General features: G+C 45.5%; 1 protein-coding gene across 2 annotated transcripts in view; it reads left to right on the top strand.

Moving 5' to 3' along the window:
- CARS1 (cysteinyl-tRNA synthetase 1) overlaps nt 1-25,717 on the top strand; it is a 110,488-nt gene that overhangs the window by 38,820 nt on the left and 45,951 nt on the right. For both annotated transcript variants that reach the window (XM_082269920.1, XM_082269919.1), the window contains 7 exons: nt 1,416-1,556; nt 4,305-4,393; nt 6,547-6,668; nt 6,756-6,868; nt 15,422-15,550; nt 16,764-16,893; nt 24,082-24,185. In XM_082269920.1, the coding sequence (XP_082126046.1) occupies nt 1,416-1,556; nt 4,305-4,393; nt 6,547-6,668; nt 6,756-6,868; nt 15,422-15,550; nt 16,764-16,893; nt 24,082-24,185 (828 nt within the window). The remainder of the gene's footprint in view (nt 1-1,415; nt 1,557-4,304; nt 4,394-6,546; nt 6,669-6,755; nt 6,869-15,421; nt 15,551-16,763; nt 16,894-24,081; nt 24,186-25,717) is intronic.

Raw genomic sequence — 25,717 nt, 5'->3', positions numbered from 1 at the left:
TGCCACCTCCAGCTCTTGCCCTTGCCCTCCGCTCCCTGCTCACCACTGCCACTTGTAAACACAGAAGCCTGCTGAGGCTTTTGAGAGATAAGGACTGTGGAGGAAGATATTGTATGTCCAGGGGTTGAGAATGGGGAAGAGATCAGAGCCAAGGGGTAGTGTAACTGAGATGAGGATGGACTGTGAGAGCTGAACACTGCATACCACACCCCGAACCCTGCGCTCTGTATGTAGCGCACTCCTCAACCCTGCGCTCTATACATAGTGCACCCCTGAACTCTTCACATAGTGCACTCCTGAACTCGGCATGCCGCGTACTCCTGAAATCTGCACTTTGTACATAGCACACTCCTGAACGCTGCACTTTGTACACAGTGCACCCCTGAACTCTGCATGTAGCGCAGTCCTGAACTCTGCTCTCTGAATGCTGCACTTTGTACACAGTGCACCCCTGAACTCTGCATGTAGAGCAGTCCTGAACTCTGCTCTCTGTATGCTGCGAACTCCTGAACTCTGCATACATAGTCTTACAGATACAACTGGCTGTTTGAGGACAACCATAATGCTGATGTGGCCCGCATTGAAATGAAGTTTGACACTCCTGCTCTAGAAGCTGGAAATGATTGTAGTAGACACTGATATTACATTGATCTCCCATGTTGAATGGCTGCATTGTGAACGCAGGAGGCTGTCCACTCAGGACGGGCACCGTTTGGAGAATGCTTGGCATTATCTCAGTGAATGCCAAGCATTCTCTGATTGGGCGAGGCAGGGATGTGACATCACGGTCTCTTCCTCATCCAGTCAGAGAACTGTCTGCTAGTGGTTAATAATTTATGATTTTATATAATGTTCCAAAAAAAGCAAGTGACTGAAAGGGTGACTGACTTGACGTACATTATATGGCCAATTATGAAAAAAAACAATCATGGCCTGATGCTGACCATTTCTTTATTGTGCGTCTGCTTAGAATGAAAAGCCATATCATCTACAGTGATAAATCTGTTTCAGAACTTTGCAAATCCTACTTTGTTGCCTGCCCAAGAATGGAGGCACAGAGGTCACAAACGCAAAGAAGTATTGCTGCAAAGAATTTTTGCTAAAAAAGGGGCAACCTGATTTGCTTCTAAATGTGTCATTAATTTTCTTCGTAGCCCCCCCATTACACAGGTGTGACGTACTGTGTAATGTGTTAAAAAAAAGAAGACATTGGTTGTTTGGTAACCTATAATATTAACCCTTACTAGTGTGATATGTGTATATATTTTCCTGTAGGACTCTCATACTGTATATTATACAAAAATATACCAGATTCGTGCCGGCAGTGACCACAAAATGTAGGCATCAAAAAGCAAACAACCCAAATACAATAGGACTCTTTTAATAAGTGCCTTTTCCTTTGCCATGTAATCTAGATTTTACTCAAAGAATCGGCAGATTTGCTCTCTGATTGGCTGGATGCCCAGAAAGGAGCTGAAGTGACGGACAACTCCATTTTCTCTGAGCTGCCCAAGTTCTGGGAAGGAGATTATCACACAGACATGGACGCGCTGAATGTGAGTAAAGTTCCTATTGTCTTGGATATGTTCTGACATATTGCTGTGCTATATTGGAAAAGCTGGCATTGGTATTTCTCCATTGGTTCCTGCAGGGAATTGAGATTGTTAATTTATTTCTCTTTTGTTCATTGACAGACGCAGCTCCATATTCTTCTTACCATTGGGTTATGCTGCCCCCTACAGGAGTAGGACACTAGGCAGGAAAAAACTTTACCACGCCTATGGGGCAGTCCTTGAAGGCATACACCCTCTCACTCTGCTTTAGGCATTGTTTGTTTCTGCCTAGTTTAGGAATTCCGTTCTTTCTCTGCGTTGTTTTCCCACCTCTCATGCAAATACTGCTTTGATACTTCCCAATGGTTAAGAAGAATATGGAGCTGCGTCTGCCAATGAACGATAGAGAAAACTGGATTTTTGACTTACCGTAAAATCCTTTTCTCTAAAGTTCATTGACAGACACAGCACCCGCCCCTCTATATATGAGTTGGGTTGAGGTTTTTTCTCCTGACACTGCTTGCAAGAAAACTGAATGCCTATAGCAAAGTAAGTGGGTGTATGCTTTCAGGCGTGGTAAAGTTTTTTTTTTTTCCTGCCTAGTGTCCTACTCCTGTAGGGGGCAGCATAACCCAATGTTTAAAAAGAATATGGAGCTGCGTCTGTCAATGAACTTCAGAGAAAAGGATTTTACGGCAAGTCAAAAATCCAGTTATTCCAGTCAAATATCAAACTCATCTGGAGGCACAAGGGAGGATTTACTAAAACTGGAGAGTGAAAAATCTGGTGCCTCTCTGCATAGAAACCAAATGGCTTCCAGGTTTTATTGCCAAAGCTTAATTGAACAAGCTGAAGTTAGGAGCTGATTGGTTTCTATGCACAGCTGCACCAGATTTTCACACTCACCAGTTGTAGTAAATCACCCCCCCCCCCCCCCCCCCTCCAGTCTACCTACTGATCAAATTTACAGCCTGGCCTTCATATGCTGTTGGCTGATTGACTGTTTGCTGAGTAACCCTGAACCTGAGCCCAGGAGAATTCACACTGTGTTCTCTGTGCTCCGCCTTCTGTAGTTCTTATTGTGGTAGGTTACAGAGTATGTAACTAGTCAGAAATAAATTACGTTCATGTCAAATTGAGAGGACGTTCCTGACTATTAGCACAAATGTTTCCAGAGTAGCATTGGCATTAGGAGGGCAAATCATTATATTGTATGGGAGTTACAGATTTATAAATGGTCAAAAGCACCATTGGGTTGCCATTATTATTATTATACAGTATTTATATAGCGCCAACAGTTTGCGCAGCGCTTAACAAAATGAAGGCAGACATTACACTTCGTACAAGAGGAATTAGAGGACCCTGCTCGCTAGAGCTTACAATCTAAGAGGGAGGGTCAATTGATACAAAATGTTATAGCTGTGGGGGATGAGCTGATGGAGAAAGGGAAACCGTGTATTAGTTAGAACCAGATTTTTTTCCGGGATCGTCTAAAGATGGATAGATTAGGAGATAGTCTGACAGATTGGGGTAAAGAGTTCCAAAGGATGGAAGAAGCTCTAGCGAAATCCTGGAGGCGAGCATGGGAAGAGGTGACAATGGAGCTAGAGAGCAGGAGGTCTTGGGAGGATCGAAGAGAGCGGCTTGGTTGATATTTTGAGATCAGGTTAGTGATGTAGCTGGGGACAGAGTTGTGGATGGCATTATAAGCTAATGTTAGTACTTTGAATTTTTTTCGTTGGTTGAGTGGAAGCCAGTGGAGGGATTGGCAGAAGTGGAGGACACTGAACGGTTGGTAAGGTGGATTAGTCTTGCAGCAGCATTTATTATGGACTGAAGGGGGGATAGTTTATGTAAAGGTAATCCAATGAGGAGGGAGTTGCAGTAGTCGAGGCGAGAGATAACCAATGAGGAGGGAGTTGCAGTAGTCGAGGCAAGAGATAACCAATGAGAAGGGAGTTAACCAATGAGGAGGGATTTGCAGTAGTCGAGGCAAGAGATAACCAATGAGGAGGGAGTTGCAGTAGTCGAGGCAAGAGATAACCAATGAGGAGGGATTTGCAGCAGAGCTCCCCCTGCCCCAAAGCACCAACACCCCCCCATGTTGAGGGCATGTGGCCTGGTATGGTCCGGGGGGGGGGGGGATGCTCGCTCGCCCCTCCCCCTTCCTTCCCTACTGGGCTGCATGCTTGGATAAGGGTCTGGTATTGGATTTTGGGGGGGACCCCACGCCGTTTTTTCAGCGTGGGTCTACCCTCAAATTCCATACCAGACCCGAAGGGCCTGGTTTGGAACCTAGGGGGGACCCCCACGCAGTTTTTTCCCCATTTTTGACGTGGAGTTCCCCCTCAAGATTCTCACAGTGCAAGTCCTGATCCGACTTGCGGTGCGCCTTCCATTCAAATCAATAGGCTCCCAAAGGGAATCATTGATTTTGAATGGAGGCAGAAAAAACGCTGCTAAAAGCAACGTGGCCAAACGTGCAATAACGCCAATGGAAAAAGCTACTGAAAGCACGCTTAACAGCTGCTTTTTCTCTGCGTCAGAACTGGCTTTGCAGCACGTTTTTTGTAACGTCCCGTGTACATGAAGCCTTACACAGGTTATTCAGCAAAGGCATTTAGATGGGTTATGTTAATGCTGGAATAAGACCTGTTATAGTATTTAAAGGGGTTTTACATTTAAGTGAAAACCGAATATAAAGCTTGCTTTTGAAGCCATTTAAAATATATATATATTTTTTTCCGTCAGGTTCAACCGCCAGATGTTCTCACACGGGTTAGTGAATATGTGCCAGAAATTGTAGAATTTGTGCAGAGGATTGTGGAGAATGGTTATGGGTAAGCTTTCCTTCTACTCCCATCCCCATTCCCATCTCTTCCGCTCTCTCCCTTCTCTCTGTGTCTCTCTCCCTTCTCTCTGTGTCTCTCTCCCTTCTCTCTGTGTCTTTCTCCCTTCTCTCTGTGTCTCTCTCCCTTCTCTCTGTGTCTCTCCCTTCTCTCTGTGTCTCTCCCTTCTCTCTGTGTCTCTCCCTTCTCTCTGTGTCTCTCTCCCTTCTCTCTGTGTCTTTCTCCCTTCTCTCTGTGTCTCTCTCCCTTCTCTCTGTGTCTTTCTCCCTTCTCTCTGTGTCTCTCTCCCTTCTCTGTGTCTTTCTCCCTTCTCTCTGTGTCTCTCTCCTCTCCCTGTGTCTCTCTCCCCTCTCCCTGTGTCTCTCTCCCCTCTCCCTGTGTCTCTCTCCCCTCTCCCTGTGTCTCTCTCTCCTCTCCCTGTGTCTCTCTCCCCTCTCCCTGTGTCTCTCTCCCCTCTCCCTGTGTCTCTCTCCCCTCTCCCTGTGTCTCTCTCTCCTCTCCCTGTGTCTCTCTCTCCTCTCCCTGTGTCTCTCTCTCCTCTCCCTGTGTCTCTCTCCCTTCTCTCTGTGTCTCTCTCCCTTCTCTCTGTGTCTCTCTCCCTTCTCTCTGCGTCTCTCTCCCTTCTCTCTGTGCGTGTCTCTCCCTTCTCTCTGTGCGTGTCTCTCCCTTCTCTCTGCGTGTCTCTCCCCTCTCCCTGTGTCTCTCTCCCTTCTCTCTGCGCCCCTCTCTGCGTGTCTCTCCCTTCTCTCTGCGTGTCTCTCCCCTCTCCCTGTGTCTCTCTCCCTTCTCTCTGCGTGTCTCTCCCTTCTCTCTGCGTGTCTCTCCCCTCTCCCTGTGTCTCTCTCCCTTCTCTCTGCGTGTCTCTCCCTTCTCTCTGCGTGTCTCTCCCTTCTCTCTGCGTGTCTCTCCCTTCTCTCTGCGTGTCTCTCCCTTCTCTCTGCGTCTCTCTCCCTTCTCTCTGCGTCTCTCTCCCCCTTCTCTCTGCGTGTCTCTCCCCTCTCTCTGCGTGTCTCTCCCTTCTCTCTGCGTGTCTCTCCCTTCTCTCTGCGTGTCTCTCACTTCTCTCTGCGTGTCTCTCCCCTCTCTCTGCGTGTCTCTCCCTTCTCTCTGCGTGTCTCTCCCTTCTCTCTGTGTCTCTCTCCCTTCTCTCTGTGTCTCTCTCCCTTCTCTCTGTGTCTTTCTCCCTTCTCTCTGTGTCTCTCTCCCTTCTCCCTGTGTCTCTCTCCCCTCTCTCTGTGTCTTTCTCCCCTCTCTCTGTGTCTCTCTCCCCTCTCCCTGTGTCTCTCTCCCCTCTCCCTGTGTCTCTCTCTCCTCTCCCTGTGTCTCTCTCTCCTCTCCCTGTGTCTCTCTCTCCTCTCCCTGTGTCTCTCTCCCTTCTCTCTGTGTCTCTCTCCCCTCTCTCTGTGTCTCTCTCCCCTCTCTCTGTGTCTCTCTCCCCTCTCTCTGTGTCTCTCTCCCCTCTCTCTGTGTCTCTCTCCCTTCTCTCTGTGTCTCTCTCCCTTCTCTCTGTGTCTCTCTCCCTTCTCTCTGTGTCTCTCTCCCTTCTCTCTGTGTCTCTCTCCCTTCTCTCTGTGTCTCTCTCCCTTCTCTCTGTGTCTCTCTCCCTTCTCTCTGTGTCTCTCTCCCTTCTCTCTGTGTCTTTCTCCCCTCTCTCTGTGTCTCTCTCCCCTCTCCCTGTGTCTCTCTCCCCTCTCCCTGTGTCTCTCTCTCCTCTCCCTGTGTCTCTCTCTCCTCTCCCTGTGTCTCTCTCCCTTCTCTCTGTGTCTCTCTCTCCTCTCCCTGTGTCTCTCTCCCCTCTCTCTGTGTTTCTCTCCCCTCTCTCTGTGTCTCTCTCCCCTCTCTCTGTGTCTCTCTCCCTTCTCTCTGTGTCTCTCTCCCTTCTCTCTGTGTCTCTCTCCCCTCTCTCTGTGTCTCTCTCCCCTCTCTCTGTGTCTCTCTCCCTTCTCTCTGTGTCTCTCTCCCTTCTCTCTGTGTCTCTCTCCCTTCTCTCTGTGTCTCTCCCCCCTCTCTCTGTGTGTCTCTCTTCCCCCCCCTCCTCTCTCTCTCTCTCGCTCTTCTCTCCCCCCCCCCCTCTCTCCTCTCCCCCTCTCTCTCACCCCCCTCACATGTTCTCCCTAGTTGTAATAAATCTTGTTCTCTTGCAGTTATGTGTCCAATGGCTCTGTCTACTTCAGCACAGCCAAGTTTCACTGCAGTGATAAACATTACTATGCTAAGTTGGTGCCGGAGGCCGTTGGTGATCAACAAGCTCTTCAGGAGGGAGAAGGTAATATAACTCACTTGCTCCAAATGAACATTAAGTCAATGATCTCTATGGTATAATGACCAAGTGCGTTCTTCCTCATATATAAAGGTGCCCTCAGCATTTCTGCTGATCGGTTAAGTGAGAAGCAGTCACCCAATGACTTTGCTCTATGGAAGGCCTCAAAACCCGGGGAGCCATCATGGGATTCTCCATGGGGAAAGGTAACATTAAAGAGAAAAATCTGTTTACTTCTACTATAAGACTAGCAATATCCATACAGGAGGCACACTCTCGCACACATTTTTCTAAAGTGGAAGGGGGTGTCAGGACAAGTCTGATCATTGGAGGAGAGAAGGCTGAGTTCCCAGCACAGATAGAGAACTGACCATGCTGTGTTCTCCTGCTTATTGTGGTCAGTTTTTAATAAGAAAGTAGAGGAACTGGAAGGAACAGCAGGGATTTCACACAAAGGAAGTTATACTATGACTTTCTCATACAAGTACATGGTACAGTAGGCACATATCAGGAAAATGAAATGTTGAGTTTACATATTCTTTAAACCCAAAAACAAAATTGTAATACATTGTAGCTTACTATTCCTGATGATTGAATTCATATTCTTTTTTTAGGCTTTTTTTTTTTTTTTCATCTGTGGAGCTTGTCAGTAACACAATTCCTGTCCCGTGACAACGCTCATTCACTTTACTGGAGGGAGTGTTGGTTGTCACACTAGGCTGCTCTCATGATTTGGACTTCTCTCCCTTACACGGAGGGCAGGGAAACGTGCAGTTTACAGATTATGGCTTGGAAGAAATATAACTTTCTTTGTGCTTTCCGTTCAGTTTACAGAAAATGGCAAGAAAACTGTATTTCTGGCAAGATCAATGGGTAGTTTCTATACTTGCTGAAAATGTTATCAGCCTAAAAAAAAGAAAAGGAATGCAGTTGCTACTCCTAGGGACTGGTAACTTGCAATATATCACACTTTTGGTCTTGAGTTTAGATAACATTTCTGTGATTTTCTTATGGATTGTCTTTTTGTTTGAGCAAGAATATCAGATTGGAAGGCCCCCATGTAGGCTGACCTTTCTCCTGCCTGTGCTCAGGGCTGATACACTTTCCAGGCTGCTGAAGGGATGAACAATTATCATATAGCAAAGGAGCTGCCATGATTATATGAAAAAAAGTAAAAAGAACTTTAGTTTTCTATCTTCTGTCTTTTATCAGTAGCCATACTCTTTTTACTGCGGGAAGTATGGCTACTTTTAAAAGACTCTTGGACGTACATCTCAAGGATCAAAACATTCAGGGGTATGAGAGATCATTACGGCCACACACACCTACACAGGATGAACTGGATGGACTATTGTCTTTATTCAACCTCAACTACTATATTACACAGGGATCAGACCGGAGAATAGGCCGGTCTGATAGAATAGAAGTAAATTCTCGAAATTCAAATAATCCGTGAGGCATAAGGCATTATTGTTAGAGTACGTATAGGATACGGAGCTCAGAAAACGATGATATTAATAGTTATTGTGATGGCTGCAGCAGCAGGGTTGATTTGATTTAAATCATGTTTTAAATCGCTAGTAAAAATGCTTGATTTAACCACTTAAGCCCCGGAAGATTTTACCCCCTTCCTGACCAGGGGGTATTTTGCGATTTGGCACTGCGTGACTTTAACGGACAATTGCGCGGTCGTGCGACGCTGTATCTAAACGAATTTGGCGTCCTTTTTTTCCCACAAACAGAGCTTTCTTTTGGTGGTATTTGATCACCTGTGCGATTTTTTGATCATGCGCTATAAACAAAAAAAGAGCGTAAATTTTGCAAAAATAGCAATATTTTTCACATTTTTGATTTGATTTTGAAATTCCCCCCCAAAAAAATGTAAAAATGTAAATTGTTTAACATTTTCGGCCAATTTGTTTTATGCTACCTATGTTTGGTAAAAAAAATTCGCAAAAAGCGTATTTTGATTGGTTTGCGCAAAAGTTATCGCGTTTACTAACAAAGGGAAAGATTTTTGTCATTTTTGTTGTTTTTTTTTTTAACGCGTAATGGCGGCGATCTGCATTTTTTTTTTTGCGGTACTGCGACATTGCGGCGGACAGATCGGACCCTTGACTGACATTTTTGACACTTTTGGGGTTACCAGTGATATTTCTACAGTAATCAGTGCTATACATATGCACTGTTACTGTAAAAATACACTGGCAGTGAAGGGGTTAACTTTTTTTGAAAGGGAGGGGCTATGTGTGTCCCTAGGGGTGTGCTTTCTACTGTGATTGGCTGTGGCTTCAGATGTATGAACAGTGATCAACGGTTCTACATAGTAGAACCGTATGATCATCCTTCATACACAGGGGAGAATGACAGGCAGCATGTTTACACAAGCCGCCTGACTTTCTCCCTCTCCCCCGACGATCGCAGAGTGACCAGCGGACATCGGGTCCGCCGGTCACACGCGCGGGGGGGGTGCGTGACCGCGTGGGAGTGCGCCTCCGGTGGCACGCGCTCGCTCCCTAGACCCTCACAAGCTAGCGACGTAGACCTACGTCGCTTTGCCTGTGAGGGGCTGACTGCCGACGTAGATCTGCGTTAGGCAGTCGGCAGGTGGTTAAAGAGGTGTTCCAGCTGGGGAAAAAAAAATTCAAAGTAAGCAGCTACAAATCCTGTAGCTGCTGATTTTTAATATATAGACACTTACCTGTCAAGGGAGCCTGCAATGTCAGCACCCCAGCTGATTTTCGGATCTGGTGCCACCACCATTCATTCTAAGGGAAACCGGCAATGAAGCCTTTCTGCTACACAGTCGGTCCACTACTACGTTTGCGCAAAGCGCGTTGCACATTTTTATCGGCTCAGCGGCGAGGGAAGAAGGGGGACGGAACTTCAGAGGGATGGTGCTGCAACGTCTCCCGGAAGTGGGGAAGGGTATCTGTCAAAAACAGGTACCCCCCCCCCCCTCCTCCTCCTACAAAGGTGCCAAATGTGGCACCGGAGGTTGGGAGGAAGCAGATGAGCTGAAGTTCCACTTTTTGGTGGAACTCCGCTGTAAATCAAGTCATGGTTTTTAAAGAGCAACTGTCCTCTCTGTCCCGGTGAGTGGATTCCCGCTAATAGGCGCTGCCATGAACGATCTGGAATGACAGGTGCTCTTTAAATGTAAGGACTCATTCTTGCTTGTAGTTAGTGTAAAATTGTGTGAATGCATCAATGCAGCGCATGTTATCTCAGCTTGCAGAGCTTGGATTAATTGAATGAGTTTACCAAAAATGTAAATGTTGCAGAATATACAGCCGCATGCTACATAACTAAGCTCCATTTCATGCTGAATAAACAAAATGATTCCTGTAGCTTAAAAAGAAAAATATCTTTAGATAGATTTTTACTCCAAAAGCATTTTATTAAAATAAATTTGACAAAAAAATAAATCTGATTTAAATGTTTTTCTTTTTTTTTCGATTTTTATCCACCCTGTGCAGCAGCAAATGGTCTCCTTTTATTCACCCTCCATAGAGCCATAACTAAAGTGGTACCGAACCTTCCTATCCTTTTCAGCCAAGGAGGCTGCCATCTTAGTATTTGTTTGATCTGCAACTGCCATGGTGCTGCACATGTGAACTGTTATGACACCAGCCAATTGATGGTTTGGCAATTTGTTTGACAGCACAAGGAAATGTGACGGCACAAGGAAATGTGACGGCACAAGGAAATGTGACGGCACAAGGAAATGTGACAGGGTTCGTTCACACCATACCTGCATGAAAACTGATGGGAAAACCGTGCAGATTTCACTTGCAGAGACATCAGTTTCCATCAGTTTTTATGCACATTGACATCAGTTATGTGCCCTATTCACACCAATGTTGATGTCCCGTCCGTTTTTTTTCCCTGTACAGAAAACTGCATACAGGTTTCAGATTCCTGCGCAGAAAAAATCTGCATGTTGTGGTGTGACCAGGGCACATAGAGAACCATTGCTTTTTTGTGCCCTGGCAGAACGCGTGAAGTACAGCGGACGTCTCAGCACCATGGTGTGAACAAGGCCTTCACATTCCCGACATGCCATCAATGTAATTGTTTCTTTGAAGCTTTAAATTGACGGGCTCAGATTAGATCAGCAGTGGATCTGTCTGCTGTCCGCTGATCTGAGCAGATCGGCCGGGTGACAGGTCTGTGTCTGTTCAGTTTATGCAGAGTGGACACAGACCAAGCCCGCTCTGCTCTATGAACTGGGGGGGGGGGGGTGTACACAGACTCTGCTGTCTGTATACACCTGATTCCATTCTGATCCGATCCGCCTAGAGCCTAGATTGATCCTCTTCCATTTTTTTCTTTTTTTTTTTTTAATGGATTGGAGGTAGGTGGTTTTACCACAGTCCATAAGGGTGAGTGGAGGGTCCCATCAGGTTGCACAGTTTGCTTATAAGCAGAGCCTTCCAGTGGGAGATCTTTCCCGTCTCCCTGCCGCCACACAGAGCCAGGGCTTTCTTCGTAGCATCATAAGCCCCTGGACAAAGTATGCGCTGGGGCCTCTTCCAAGTAAATGGTGACCTGCAGCGAGCATATTGCTCCACAGCAAAAAGTGGGAGTGTCGGGGGTTATTTTCACTACCACTGACCTCCAATGCAGGGGGGGGGGGGTCAGTGGCAGTGAAAGTTAACCCCCATCCCCCACTCCTGCATTAGTGGTAATGGCAGTGAATGTTAAGCCTTTTCTCAATCATAGCCCTCTCCCCCATTGTGATCACTTGCAGTACATGACCACCAGTCCCGACTCCCCTCTTTCCTGCCTGGGACTTTGCTTGTACTGGGGCAGAGATAACTGCAGCCTTCCTTTTGTGCCGGTTGCTGGTACACCGAGAGGGTTCCAGCTCCTGGCACCCACTGCCACTCTGTATGTTGGGCGCTTCATCACTCTGTTCTGTGCCAAGTGCTAATGCCCAGAGTTCCAGTGCCCGGCACACCGCTGCCACTCTGCATGTTGGGCGCTTCATCACTCTGTTCTGTGCCAAGTGCTAATGCCCAGAGTTCCAGTGCCCGGCACACCGCTGCCACTCTGCATGTTGGGCGCTTCATCACTCTGTTCTGTGCCAAGTGCTAATGCCCAGAGTTCCAGTGCCCGGCACCCCGCTGCCACTCTGCATGTTGGGCGCTTCATCACTCTGTTCTGTGCCAAGTGCTAATGCCCAGTGTTCCAGTGCCCGGCACCCCGTTGCCACTCTGCATGTTGGCACCCAACAGTATTGCAACTGTCCCCAGTGCTCCATTCCTGGGACATAGGCCAGGACAGAGTGATAATGCTAATGTGCACAGGGTGATTAGGGTGTGCCCAGGCACAACCGGCATACCCCATGTGCACGCCTACGCTGTCAGTTTTTCAGGCAAACCAGATCAGACCCTCCATTAAAAGAATATAAGTGAGACGTCTGCTTTTACTGATATGTAACAAAAGAATGAAAACAAAGCAGCAAACATAAAACATAAAAACACAATACACGTTAGGAGGGGAACCCTTGGGGGAATCAAAAATGGAGAAGGATCTGGGAGTCTTGGTTGATGATAGATTAGGCAACAGCATGCAATGTCAAGCGGCAGCTGCCAAAGCCAGCAGAATATTAGCATGCATAAAGAAAGGGATGTATTCCAGAGATAAGACTATAATCCTTCCACTTTATAAAACTCTGGTCCGACCGCATCTGGAGTATGCTGTCCAGTTCTGGTCGCCAGTCCTCAGGAGGGATGTGTTGGAGCTGGAGAGAGTCCAGAGAAGGGCAACTAAACTAATTAGGGGGTTGGAGGACCTTGACTATGAAGAGCGTCTACAATCGCTCGATTTATTCTGCCTGGAGAAGAGACGTCTGAGGGGGGACATGATAGCAATTTATAAATATCTTAATGGGGATCCCAGCTTAGAAAAAAAGCTGTTCATTCAAAGGGATTGCATGAGGACTCGAGGGCATACAATGCGATTAGAGGAGAAGCGTTTTAACCTCAGGCAACGTGGTGGGTTCTTTACTGTTAGGGCTACAAGATTGTGGAATTCTCTACCACAAGAGGTGGTTTCTGCGGGTAGTATGGTGGCTTTCAAAAGACTCTTAAGGCCCGTACACACGTACCGATCGTCGTCATACAAACGTTCATCTTTTCTCCCCGGGATGTCGATGTCTGTTGAAAAGTGCAAAGACAGCACAAGAATTTTGTCCGCCGACTTCAGCTGACTGCAGAAGTAATGTCATGTAATGGTTAACTTTCCCTGTGTTTTTTCTTTTCTGAGCATGCCCAGTCTTGCAAATCTGCGGTCTGTCGGCTGATTTCTGTACTGACAGGCGAACAATCGTCCGTTCTGGTGTCGGCATACAAAAATTTTTATGTTTGCAAGAAAGACTCTTGTCCGCAGAATGTGCGCAGACAGCTGTCGGAGGCACCATACTAACAAGCGTACAATCGGCAGATCTTTCGTCCGCCGACGTTTGTATGACGACGATTGGTACGTGTGTACGGGCCTTTAGACTTGCATCTCAAGGATCAGAACATTCAGGGGTATGTGAGATGATTACAGCCACACACACCTACACAGGTTGAACTGGATGGACTGTTGTCTTTATTCAACCTCACCTACTATGTAACTATGTAACTGGTAAGTCGGTTCGATACATTGTTTTATGTCTGATTGCTTCCTGGTTACTGAATTACTTATTCTTTCACTACCCATTGCTTTTCTAACCATACATAGGTGAGGTTTAGATTATTACAGAGGCCTATTGGTGACTGGTGCTCTTTACATCTCCCCTGTGAATGTTGGGTAGTCTTTGTAGTGTGAAATGCTGCCTCAGCCTATTCTTGTGTCAGCGTTTTCTTTTTGTAAATTGTTGAATAGCAGATTACTTTGAAAAAGACTTGTCACTATTGTGTACAACCTTGTTCAAAAATGAAATCCACGTAATCCTTTCATGGCTAGAAGTCAGGGTGTACAGTGTTCGTTTTTCCTTTTTTTCTGAAAATCAATTTTAAGTTCAATTTTTAAAAGACAACTCTTATTACTCTTCATCATCCTCTTTATTTAGAAATTTCTTGAAATTGAATATCTATAGTGCATCCGGAAAGTATTCACAGCACTTCACTGTTTCCACATTTTGTTATGTTACAGCCTTATTCCAAAATGAATTAAATTCATTATTTTCCTCAAAATTTTACAAACAATCCCCCATAATGACAACGTGAAAAAGTTTGAAATCTTTGCAAATTTATTAAAAATAAAAAACAAAAAAAATCCCATGTACATAAGTATCACAGCCTTTGCTCAATACTTTGGTGAAGCACCTTTGGCACCAATTACAGCCTCAAGTATTTTTGAATATGATGCTACAAGCTTGGCAGTTTCTCCCATTCTTCTTTGCAGGACCTCTCGAGCTCCATCAGGTTGGATGGGGAGTGTCGGTGCACAGCCATTTTCAGATCTCTCCAGAGATGTTCATTCGGGTTCAAGTCTGGGCTCTGGCTGGGCCACTCAAGGACATTCACAGAGTTGTCCCTTAGCTACTCCTTTGTTATCTTGGCTGTGTGCTTGGGGTCGTTGTCCTGTTGGAAAATGAACCTTCGCCCCAGTCCTAGGTCCAGAGCTTTCTTGAGCAGGTTTTCATGAAGAATGTCTCTGTAAATTGCTGCATTCATCTTTCCCTCAATCCTGACTGGTCTCCCAGTTCTTGCATTCCCACAGCATGATGCTGCCACCACCATGCTTCACTGTAGGGATGGTACTGACCAGGTGATGAGCGGTGCCTGGTTTCCAGACATGACACTTGCCATTTCAGGCCAAAGAGTTCAATCTTTGTTTCATCAGACCAGAGAAATTTGTTTCTCATGGTCTAAGAGTCCTTCAGGGGCCTTTTGGCAAACTCCAGGTGGGCTGTCATGTGCCTTTTACTGAGGAGTGGCTTCCGTCTGGCCCCTCTACCATACAGGCCTGATTGGGGGAGTGCTGCAGAGATGGTTGTGCTTCTAGAACGTTCTCCTCTCTCCACAGAGAAATGCTGGAGCTCTGTCAGAGTGACCATCGGGTTATTGGTCACCTCCCTGACTAAGGCTCTTCTCCCTGATCGCTCAGTTTGGCCGGACGGCCTGCTCTGGTCCTAGTGGTTCCAAACTTCTTCCATTTACGGAGGCCACTGTGCTCATTGGGACCTTTAATGCTGCAGAACTTTTTCTGTACCCTTCCCCAGATCTGTTTCTCGATACAATCCTGTCTCGGAGGTCTACAGACAATTCCTTCATTGCTTGGTTTGTGCTCTGACATGCACTTTAAACTGTGGGACCCTATATGGACAGGTGTGGGCTTTTCCAAATCATGTCCAATCAACTGAATTTACGACAGGTGGACTCCAATCAAGTTGTGGAAACATCTCAAGGATGATCAGTGGAAACAAGATGCACCTGAGCTCAATTTTGAGTGTCATGGCAAAGGCTGTGAATAATTGTATACATGTTTTTTTTTTTTTTTTAATTTGCAAGATTTCAAACAAACTTCTTTCTTGCTGTCATTATGGGGTATTGTTTGAAGAATTTTAGGGAAAATAATGAATTTAATGATTTTTGGATTGAGGCTGTAAAATAAAATGTGGAAAAAGTGAAGCGCTGTGAATAATTTCTACATGCACATTATTATTATTAGCATAAATTTATTTTTTAAAAAGTATACATTATTATGTAATTATTGAATGTGTCTGATTTAAATCTGCATCTTTGCTCTATTTGTTTTGTAAGGGCCGTCCTGGGTGGCACATTGAGTGTTCAGCAATGGCGGGCTCCATTTTGGGAAAATCCATGGACATTCATGGAGGAGGGTTCGATCTGCGCTTCCCCCATCATGACAATGAGCTGGCTCAATCAGAGGTATGAAAAGATAAAGACAATGACACTAAACAAAGGGTACCGTGTAGGTAGGCCCTTACCCCTGATACATAACAAGCAAAGAGATAGAGAAAGATGGGGCTTTACGGGCCAGTGGGAGTAGAAGGATCACACACAAACCAAGTTTTATAAAAGAAAAGTTACATTTTATTAAATTTGAGAATAAAAAACATGGGCGGTCACGCACATGTTCGCAAGGACAAAACATATATATATATATATATATATATACACAAAGTTCCTATAAAATCAATTGATAAGAGTAATTTAAACATAGAAATACATCCCATAAGGGAAAAACCAAAAGCCTGTGTAGGATGGAAGATAGGTCTCAGGTTGAATGTGGTCAATGTAGGTCCCCAGCAAGCTGACGTGTTTCGCTCAAGGCTTCCTCAGGGCCAGAGAGACCATAACAGACCGGTATTTCCTTTTTAATGACTCAGGAGGTGACAGATTGTAGCGACACATAGAACAATAGATATCAATCCCTCAATATTCATATATAGCGTCCATAATGTACATATATTCGCACGTTTAATTCGGATTGATCGTCCAGCCTCTCAGTTACCGCAAGAACAATGCTTTTTGTATTAGATAGTTTAACAGCTCATTAAGGTTGGTAGCTAAATTTCTCTGATATATCCAGATATTCTAAGGGTACCGTGGTTGCCACACTAGCAGCTGCACTTCGGTTTTCTCCTCCTTTTAGATAGACCCAGTGGGATGGTTATTTGGTGTATATATATATATATATATATATATATATGGAATCATTACAATCTATTCACTGTATATGAATGGCTTCAGGCAGGAATACACAACATCATCACATCATCCTATTTCGAGGAGGCAGGGAGAGCAATATGTCCCAGACCCAGCAAGTCCTGTGTGTAGTTCACGCCAGCAAGCCTGCCTTTGTGTGTGTGTATATATATATATATATATATAATATATATATGTGTGTTTTGTCCTTGCGAACATGTGCGTGACCGCCCATGTTTTTTATTCTGAAATTTAATAAAATGTAAATTGTCTTTTATAAAAGTTGGTTTGTGCGTGATCCTTCTACTCCCACTGGCCCGTAAAACCCCATCTTTCTCTATCTCTTTGCTTGTTAAGATAAAGACAATATCGCCACGCTTAGTTTGTTCTACACCTCCTCTGTTTGTCTAAATCCGCCTTCTATTTGTCACAGGCATACTTCGACAATGACCATTGGGTACGCTACTTCCTCCATACGGGTCACCTGACCATCGCTGGCTGCAAAATGTCCAAATCTCTGAAGAACTTCGTCACTATTAAAGATGCACTACAGAGAAACACAGGTACAGATACAGCAATTATAAGAGAGTTGTAGTCAAGTTTAACCCCTTCATGACCGTGCTATAGTCGAATGACTGCTATAGCGTGGCCGAACATTGCTGAGAGCACGTCATATGACGTTCTCCCCAGCTGATCACAGATCGGGGTAAAGAGCCAATCATTGCGGCTCTATACCATACAGCTAATCATAGTGCAAACTGGATTTGCCGGTTTCTGGCAATCCTCTCCTCACGCTGACAGCAATACCCGGCAAATCCACACAGGGGATGTCTACACTGATAATAAGGGCACTGACCATCAGTGTCCTGATTATTATTGCAGCCCCAACATTGCCCATCAGTGATGCCTGTCAGTGCCCATCAGTGCAGTCTCATCAGCAGGGGAGGACTGGGCCAGGGGGCAGGGGGGAAAATGCCCCCTGGGCCGCTCTGATGTCCTGTAAAAGGCTGCACCGCTTCTGCCACAGACATGCCTGAAGGATTCCTGGTGAAGAGATATAAAAAGACTCTGCCACTGACCTACTGAGTGCAGGATGAAGACATGGACAGAGCGTAGGCCTCCCTCCCCAGCATGGATGGTGTAAACTGTGTCTGAGCAGAGGCCGGTTCCATGCCCCACTTGAGACTCTCCTCCCCTGGCCAGCCCCAACCGAGCAGTCCCAGCTTCCCCCAACCGTCCTCTGCTGGCCAGGTTGGGAACTCGGATTCAGCCGGTGAGTGGAGAGTACGGGGAGAGTGGGAGTGGGAGGGGGGCCGAGTAACTGCCCCATGGGCCTCTGGTTTCTACTTGCCCCCTGCGCTAAAAGTTGACAGTCTGTCCCTGCTCATCAGCGCACATCAGTGAAGGAGAAAAATTACTTATTTACAACATTTTATAACAGACACTAAGAAGAACTTTTTTTTTTTTTTTTTTTTTTTAAATGTTTCGTTCTTTTTTTTTTGTTTTTTTATCAGAAAAAAAAAAGAACCAAGTGGTAAATAAATACCACCAAAAGAAAGTTCTATCTGTCTCTAAAAAATGATACAAATTTCATATGGGTACACTTGGGGCAATTGTCATTCAAGGTGCGACAGTGCGGAAAGCTGAAAATTTGCCTGGGGAGGAAGGGGGTGAAATTGCCCGGTAGGCAAATGGTTAATCAGAGGAGCAGTGTGTATGAATGCTACATTATTCTTGTCAAAATCCGTCATGAGTAAATATAGTAATCCAAAGATTTATTCATGTTTGAGACTTTTAAAAAAAGCAACAGAGATTGCACAAACCTAGAGAATGCAATAAAATGTTCGTATTCTACATTCAGATCAGTGGAGGATTGTGCTTCTGCTGGCGGGCTTTTGTTTGCATCAGAACTACCAGGCTATGGGAAGGCAAAAGTATCTTGTATCAAGTTGATGCAGCCTAGGAGGATGCCAAATGCACCTACATATCAGATAAAATCGGAATGCAACTGAAATCAAGATACTTTTGCCTGTCGTCACAAACCCAAGGTTCATTGATGAAAACCAGTTTTCTGATTGGCTGCAATGGATTGCTGCAGTTTCCACATAACCACTGCACTTCTGTATGCTTCTGTATGTTTCAGATGTTTCCTGACCAGCATTCAGTGGCCCTCTCTTCATTAAAGCCAAACTCCATCTTCATCAGTTTATCTTGGAATGCATGGTGGAAGCCTTCTTGGTGACAGTGCAGCAACTTTTTTTTTCGCTCCCTAGCTTCTGTGCCATACAGTTATCTTGCAAGCCTCTTCAGCCTGTGGGTGCAGTCTCAGTTCCAGGCTGGATGACGTTGCACCCTTACTAGCAGGCAGAGACTTCTTGTGCTGCCAATATCACTTGGTTATATGTGACAGCATGCATGCTAGGGCAGCCCACTCACTGTGAATTCCATGTTTAATTAACCACTTTACCAACGGAGGATTTTGCTGTCTTACGTCTGGGCCACTTTTTGCGATTCGGCACTGTGCGACTTTAACTGACAATTGCGCAGTCGTGCGACGCCTTACCCAAATGAAATTTACGTCCTTTTTTTCCCACAAATAGAGCTTTCTTTTGGTGGTATTTGATCACCTGTGCGATTTTTACTTTTTGTGCTATAAACAAAAAAAAGCGTAAATTTTGAAAAAATAACAATATTTTTCACATTTTTTTTTATATGAAAGTCCCCCAAAAAAAATGTAAAAATCAAAATGTTTTTAAAATTTTGGCCAATTTGTTTTCTGCTACCTATGTTTGGTAAAAAAAATCACAATAAGCGTATTTTGATTGGTTTGCGCAAAACTTATTGCGTTTACTAACTAAGGGAAAGATTTCTGTCATTTTTGGTGTTTTTTTTTTTTTTTTAACGAGTAATGGCGGCGATCTGCGATTTATTTTTTTTTTTTTTCGGGACTGCGACATTGCGGCGGACACATCGGACCCTTGACTGACATTTTTGACACTTTTGGGGGTACCAGTGACATTTCTACAGTAATCAGTGCTATAAATATGCACTGTTACTGTAAAAATGACACTGGCAGGGAAGGGGTTAATTTTATTGGAGAGGGAGGGGTTAATGTATGCCTGGTGCTTACTGACGTGTGGGGAGAGGTGTCTGAGTGACACAGGGACAGATCGGATGTTCAGCTATGCTGAACCCTGCAATCTGACCCTGTCTGTCACTGAGGAGATCCGCCCGCTTGTGTTTACACAAGCAGGCGGATCTCCAAACACGATTCCCCGACGATGGGGGAAGAGTGGCGGTGATCACCGCCGCTCCTCCCCTGGCCCGACTCCCGCTGTGACTGAAAACAGCGGGAGCGAGCCTCCGGCGGCGCGCGAGCGCCGCCCACAAGGGGAGGCGTCCAGGTGCAGTCCCAGTGACTGGTCGGCAAGTGGTTCTAAAGGTCCAAGGTTTTATACTTTCATGCGTTCTCTGCATTAAGGTGAAAAACTTTCTGTGTGCAGCTCCCTCCCACCCCAGCCCCCCTAAATACTTGCCTGAGCCTGAACTCAATCCAGTGGTGTGCATGAGAGCGGCAGCTCTCTGGGGTCTCTCTCCTTTTTGGACGGAGAGACAGCAGCGGGAGCAATTGGCTCCTGCTGCTATCAGTCCCAGCCAATGAGGAGAGAGCGGGGGCTAAGGAGGAGCCACGCTCTGTGTGTCAATGTTGGTTTGCTATGGGGGCGCTCAGCAGGGAAGAGGAGCACAGATCCCCAGCGGGGGACCTAAGCAGAGGAGGATTGGGGCTGCTGTTGCACAGAGCAGGTAAGTATAACATGTTATACTTTAAAGTGGAACTTCACTCTCCCAATCAACATTGATTATTTTTATTCTTCATGCTGTTAGCATTAGTAAATGGATAAGAAAATATATAATATTTCATTGTTTTAACTTAGTTTTTTCTTCCATTTCTTCAGTTACTTCCTGGTTTCTTTTTTAGGCAAATGATGCATATCAACTTTATATAGTTTTGGCAAATCTAAAGGAAAATTGCACAAGAATAGTGTATAGTGTATGGCCAGCCTTAATGAGGCATGCCTTTGTTGTTTTACCCTCCTTTACAAATGTTTAAAGATACATACACTCACCGGCCTCCTTTATTAGGTACACCTTGCTAGTACTGGGTTGGAGCCCCTTTTACCTTCAGAACTGCCTTAATTCTTCATGGCATAGATTCAACAAAGTGTTGGAAACTGGTCCATATTGACATGATCCCATCACGCAGTTGCTGTAGATTTGTCGGCTGCACATCCCAGGAGTAGAGATGAGCTCAGGGGTGTTTGAGTTGCTATGTGCCCAATCCTGCCAGGAAGCCGAGACTGCACTCCACTAATCGCAGGCAGTGAGACATTTCCTGATCTGTGCAGCTGCGGATGTCTCACTGACTGTGATTAGCGGAGTGCAGTGTCGGCTTCCTGGCGGGATCGGGCACATACGAACTCGAACACGCCCAAGCTTATCCCTGCCCAGGAGTCTTCAGAAGGGGAGCAGAGGAGGAGGGGTTTTCTCAGCTAAGCGCACACTCCTGAATGCATGCTTGAGCTAAGGGCAGATGGATTCCAGGAAGTAAATGCTAAATTAATAATTTGCCCTTACTCAAGATGGCCACAGGCCAGAAATGCCAGGGGTGATTTTTCAAAGTGATTTCTCAACAAAATAAAGAATGGAGATAGGGATGGATAGGGGGGTTTGCTTTGAATAATAAAAAAAAAAAATGAATTAAATAGTGTTTTTGATTTGTGGTGCTCAGATGCAGTGAAGATCCACTTTAAGTCAATAAGTGGCAAGCAAAAGTCTTGGGAGTCCAAAGTCTTTAAGTGGGAGTAAACTCCCATTAATTATTTTTTCCTAATTGTCAGGCAGATCTGATTGGACAGCCTGTGTAAAAGGGCCCTAAAGAGGTAAAGTAGAGCTATAGGCAAAACTTTTTTTTTTTTTTTTTTCATTTTGGATAGAGCAAGGGAAGGATATAACCCCTGTCAGATTTTTTTTTCACTCTGTGTCCCTTTCTGAGGATTTCCCTTCACTTCCTGTCCCATAGTCACAGGAAGTGAGAGGAAATCCCTACAAATTAAAGAGGAAGTAAAGCTTACTCTTTAACGTGTACCTATAGGTAAGCTTTCTCATAGGCTTACCCATAGGTACAGTAAATATCTCCTAAACCTGCACCGTTTAGGAGATAGTTACTTGAAAAACCATCAGTGACGTCAGCAGCGCATGCACTCTGAAAGAACAGCATACCCTAACGTTCCTTCAGAGCCCTGTGCCGTGAACAGCGGCTCATGCGCGCATGTGCTGGAGTGACATCATTCTGGCTCGTCCAATCAAAGGACCCCAAGCCCGCCAACCCAGAAGGAAGACCGGGTGAAGATGGAAGCCCTGTCAGCGGTGACAGTGTACCACTGGAGGGCTTCGTTTAAGGTAAGTTTCACATAATGTGCTGGTATGCACTTCATACTAGCACGTTATGACATTGCCTTGCGGGTTTAAAAAACAAAACAAAAAAAAACAGAGGTTTACTACCGCTTCATTTGACTGATGATGGCAAGAAAACAAAGCCAATGAGTGTTTGGGCCAGAAGGTCCCCCTTTATCAGGCCACTAGATGGAAAAAAATGACCCATGTAAAAATAGCAGATATCATGATAATGATATGTGTTATTTTTTATCTCTGTAGCCCTGATGAAGCGGGATCTTTAGGCCCCTGAAACGCAATGGCTGATTTTGGTTTTCTTGCTGTCACCAGTTGAAATATGCAAGGCTTTGGATTCCCAAGGCTTTTGTTTGGTGCTCTCATTGCCCTAACTACATCAGGATTTCTCAATTTGGATGACCCTCTTCTTCATGGGGCCCCTGATATTGTGGAGAGCTGCCGAATCAAAGCTACTAGGCACAGATAATGACTGCTCACCTTTTAAAAATCTGTGCCCATTGCCTTGTCTCCATCGGTGCTTGCACTCACTGTACCTTTATCTCAGGAGCACACAGCCACTGATAGGATAGGGATGTGTGGACTGACAGAATACTTGAGGCTGTGCAATCGTAAACTGTGTTGTAAAATGGTAGCTGTAGCTTTATTTGTTTTTTTGCATAATGCTGGTATTCTCCAAGGAGCCAGCCCACAATATGACTGCTGGCTGAGAGCCTTTGGGATTTGTAGTCACGTAGGGTGCGTCTGCATCACCAGGAACTGCATCTCAGCCGTGCCATCTTAAAGTGGAGTTCCACCCATTTTAATAAGTTTAGATGTATGTAATCCCCTTTTAAAAATACTTTTACCAATGGAAACAATTTTTTTTGCAAGGAAATACCTTTTTTTCTTCTTTATTCATCCGCACTTCCGGGTCCGGACGCCTAGAGGCGATTACGTCACTCGGCGATTCCAGCAGCCCTTGCGAATCCCCTAGTGACAAAATCTCGCATTATTACACCGGCACCAGCTGTACTCAGCGATGGATTGCTTGGAGTCCACGCTCCGCCCCGCCTCCTCTCGGTGAGCTCTACGGAATGTAATGCTTTCAGTCCACGCTCACTGAGAGGAGGTGGGGCGGAGCGCGGACTCCAAGCAATCCATTGCTGAGTACAGATAGTGCCGGTGTAATAATGCGAGATTTCGTCACTAGGCGATTCGCATACATCCCAGCAGCCCTTGCGAATCGCCGAGTAACGTAATCGCCTATTGGCGGCCGGACCCGGAAGTGCGAATGAATAAAGAAGAAAAAAAGGTATTTCCTTGCAAAAAAAATAGTTTCCATTGGTAAAAGTATTTTTAAAGGGGATTACGTACATCTAAACCCTTTAAAATGGGTGGAACTCCACTTTAAGAGCATTAAAGGGCCCCGGGCAATGTAGTGCACTAGGGCCCCACCTACACAATCACCCATGGGAATAAAAATGTGAATGATCGATAAGGCGATATTTATTGGTAGAGCAGTGCCAGGCTAATGACAGCTTCCAAGTTCGGTGGCTGGGTCCGGTTAACACACACACGGATGGGAGTCAGACTCTACTGTCCTGTGTGCGCCTGTTCCCGTGGAGGCAGACAGGCATTTCTGCAGTTGTGGGCTCCCCCACCATGGCCCAAGTGGCCTGTCAGCAGAACAGGGCCGACAGAAGCTTGCCACCTGCTGAGTTCGGCAGTGGGATGCACATGGGAATTGGGACTAATACTTGGCTGGGACTGGGTCCGGTGAACACACGGACAGGAGTCAGACTCGACTGTCCTGTGTGCGCCTGTTCCCGTGGAGGCGGACAGGTATTCCTGCAGTTGTGGGCTCCCCCTCCATGGCCCAAGTAGCCTGACAGCAGCACAGGGCCGACAGGCGCTTACCACCTGCCAAGTTCGGCGGCGGAATGCACACAGGGGAATTGGGACTAATGCTTGGCTGGGGCTGCGTTGCTGGGCAGGTGGGGCCCCGGACAACTGCCCAACGTGCCCATTAGGTAAGATGGCCCTGCATCTCAGCTAGTAAGTGGTAGGAAGCAGAGCCAGTAACGACGTCACTGGATCGGAAAAGTGCTACATTCCAAATATTGGGGAAGAATATATTAGTTGGCTAAGGTTGGGCCTTAAGTTTTTGTATAGATGTCCTGGGGGCTGTGAAATTTAAGCCCCTAATCTGATATTGGCTGTGTTGACAGAAAGTGTAATATGTGAATACAACATAACTCCTTCCTGCAGAGAATAATGATGCAAATATTTTACCTCCACAGCCCGACAGCTGCGTCTGGCGTTCCTCATGCACTCTTGGAAGGACACGCTGGATTATTCACCCAACACTATGGAGTCTGCCGTCCAATATGAAAAATTCATGAATGTAAGTATATAAGTAAAATAAGTGGTACTGAATGGCAAAAAAAGCAGTGAAAGAAAAAAAAAATGTAAGAGCACCAAAATCCCACAGTCAGGTACTGTCTCATGAAAGTGAAAAAAAAAACCAACAAAAAATGGTGTGAAGTGCAGAAAACGGGCTGACTTACTGTGACACAAATAAAGAGTAAATTACCAGGGAATGGTGCATACAAGTGAAATCCTGCTCCCTCAAAAGGATCCCAAAGCAAACACACTGGGCATCCCCCAACGCCATGTGTGCTGCAAGAAACATGCGGGGGAAGCCATAGCGTGGAAAAACACTTGGCATAGCCGCCGGGTATAAAATACAGCCGGTAGTCTCCTCGCAATGGCAGCGTGTGGATGAATCTATACAAACTCTATACTCACAATGTGCCATACTCAACAGAGAGATTATTCTCCCACTCTACAAGACTCTGGTCCGGCCACATCTGGAGTATGCTGTCCAGTTCTGGGCACCGGTCCTCAGGAAGGATGTGCTGGAATTGGAAAGAGTCCAGAGAAGGGCAACAAAAATAATTAGGGGAATGGAGGACATCAGCTATGAGGAAAGACTACAAGCACTGAACTTATTCTCTCTGGAGAAGAGACAATTGAGGGGGGATATGATATCAATGTACAAATACTGTACTGGCGACCCTAGCATAAGGAACAAACTATTCAGAGTAAGGGAATACAATAAGACACGTGGCCACTCACTAAAACTAGAGGAAAGGCGGTTTAACCTTAAAAGGCGTAAGGGGTTCTTCACTGTAAGAGCGGTAAGGATGTGGAATTCTCTTCCACAAGCAGTCGTATCAGCAGGGAGCATCGATAGGTTCAAAAAACTATTAGATGGGCACCTTAGAGACCACAACATACAGGGGTATACAATGTACGGTTAACGGCAAACACACACACACATCATAGGTTGAACTGGATGGACTGATGTCTTTTTTCAACCTCACTAACTATGTAACTATGTAACTAATTGTAGGGTCGGCATCAAAATTAAGCACAGGAATTTCCACGCCCGCCTCTATAAATTCATAAGTGTAAATTAAAATTTCATACCCTAGAAATATTCACTTTTCTTTACCAACTATCTCTATTGTTACAAAGAACATGATAGTGATAATAAGGGGGGTGAGGCCAGACGCAGCGTTGATATCCTTGGTGATCCCCCTATTTCTACTAATCTGTCGTCCCATCATAAGAGTACAGTTTACCTGTATTCTCCACTCTTCTAATGAGGGGGTACAAGAAGACAACCATTTTATAGCGATCAATTTACGAGCTACAAACAACAGTCTGCTTATAACTGTTAAGGTTTCCCTTGATCCCAAATGCCTTCGCTGCCTTCGTTAGTAAGTACGCGTTGTGCGCAAGTCAAATGTTTGTAACTCAGGGACTGCCTGTATTTAAAGGTGATTTATATCTTTTGTGGTTATAGAGGAGTGTACTTAACCACTTGCCAACCGCCCCACGCAGATTTACTGCGGCAGGGTGGCTCGGCTG

The sequence above is a fragment of the Pelophylax lessonae genome, assembly GCF_965119305.1.
Source record: "Pelophylax lessonae genome assembly, chromosome: 10".
NCBI classification, from domain to species: Eukaryota; Metazoa; Chordata; class Amphibia; order Anura; family Ranidae; genus Pelophylax; species Pelophylax lessonae.
Note: the sequence above shows the minus strand (reverse complement) of the source record. Positions and strands in the feature narration are given on the sequence as shown.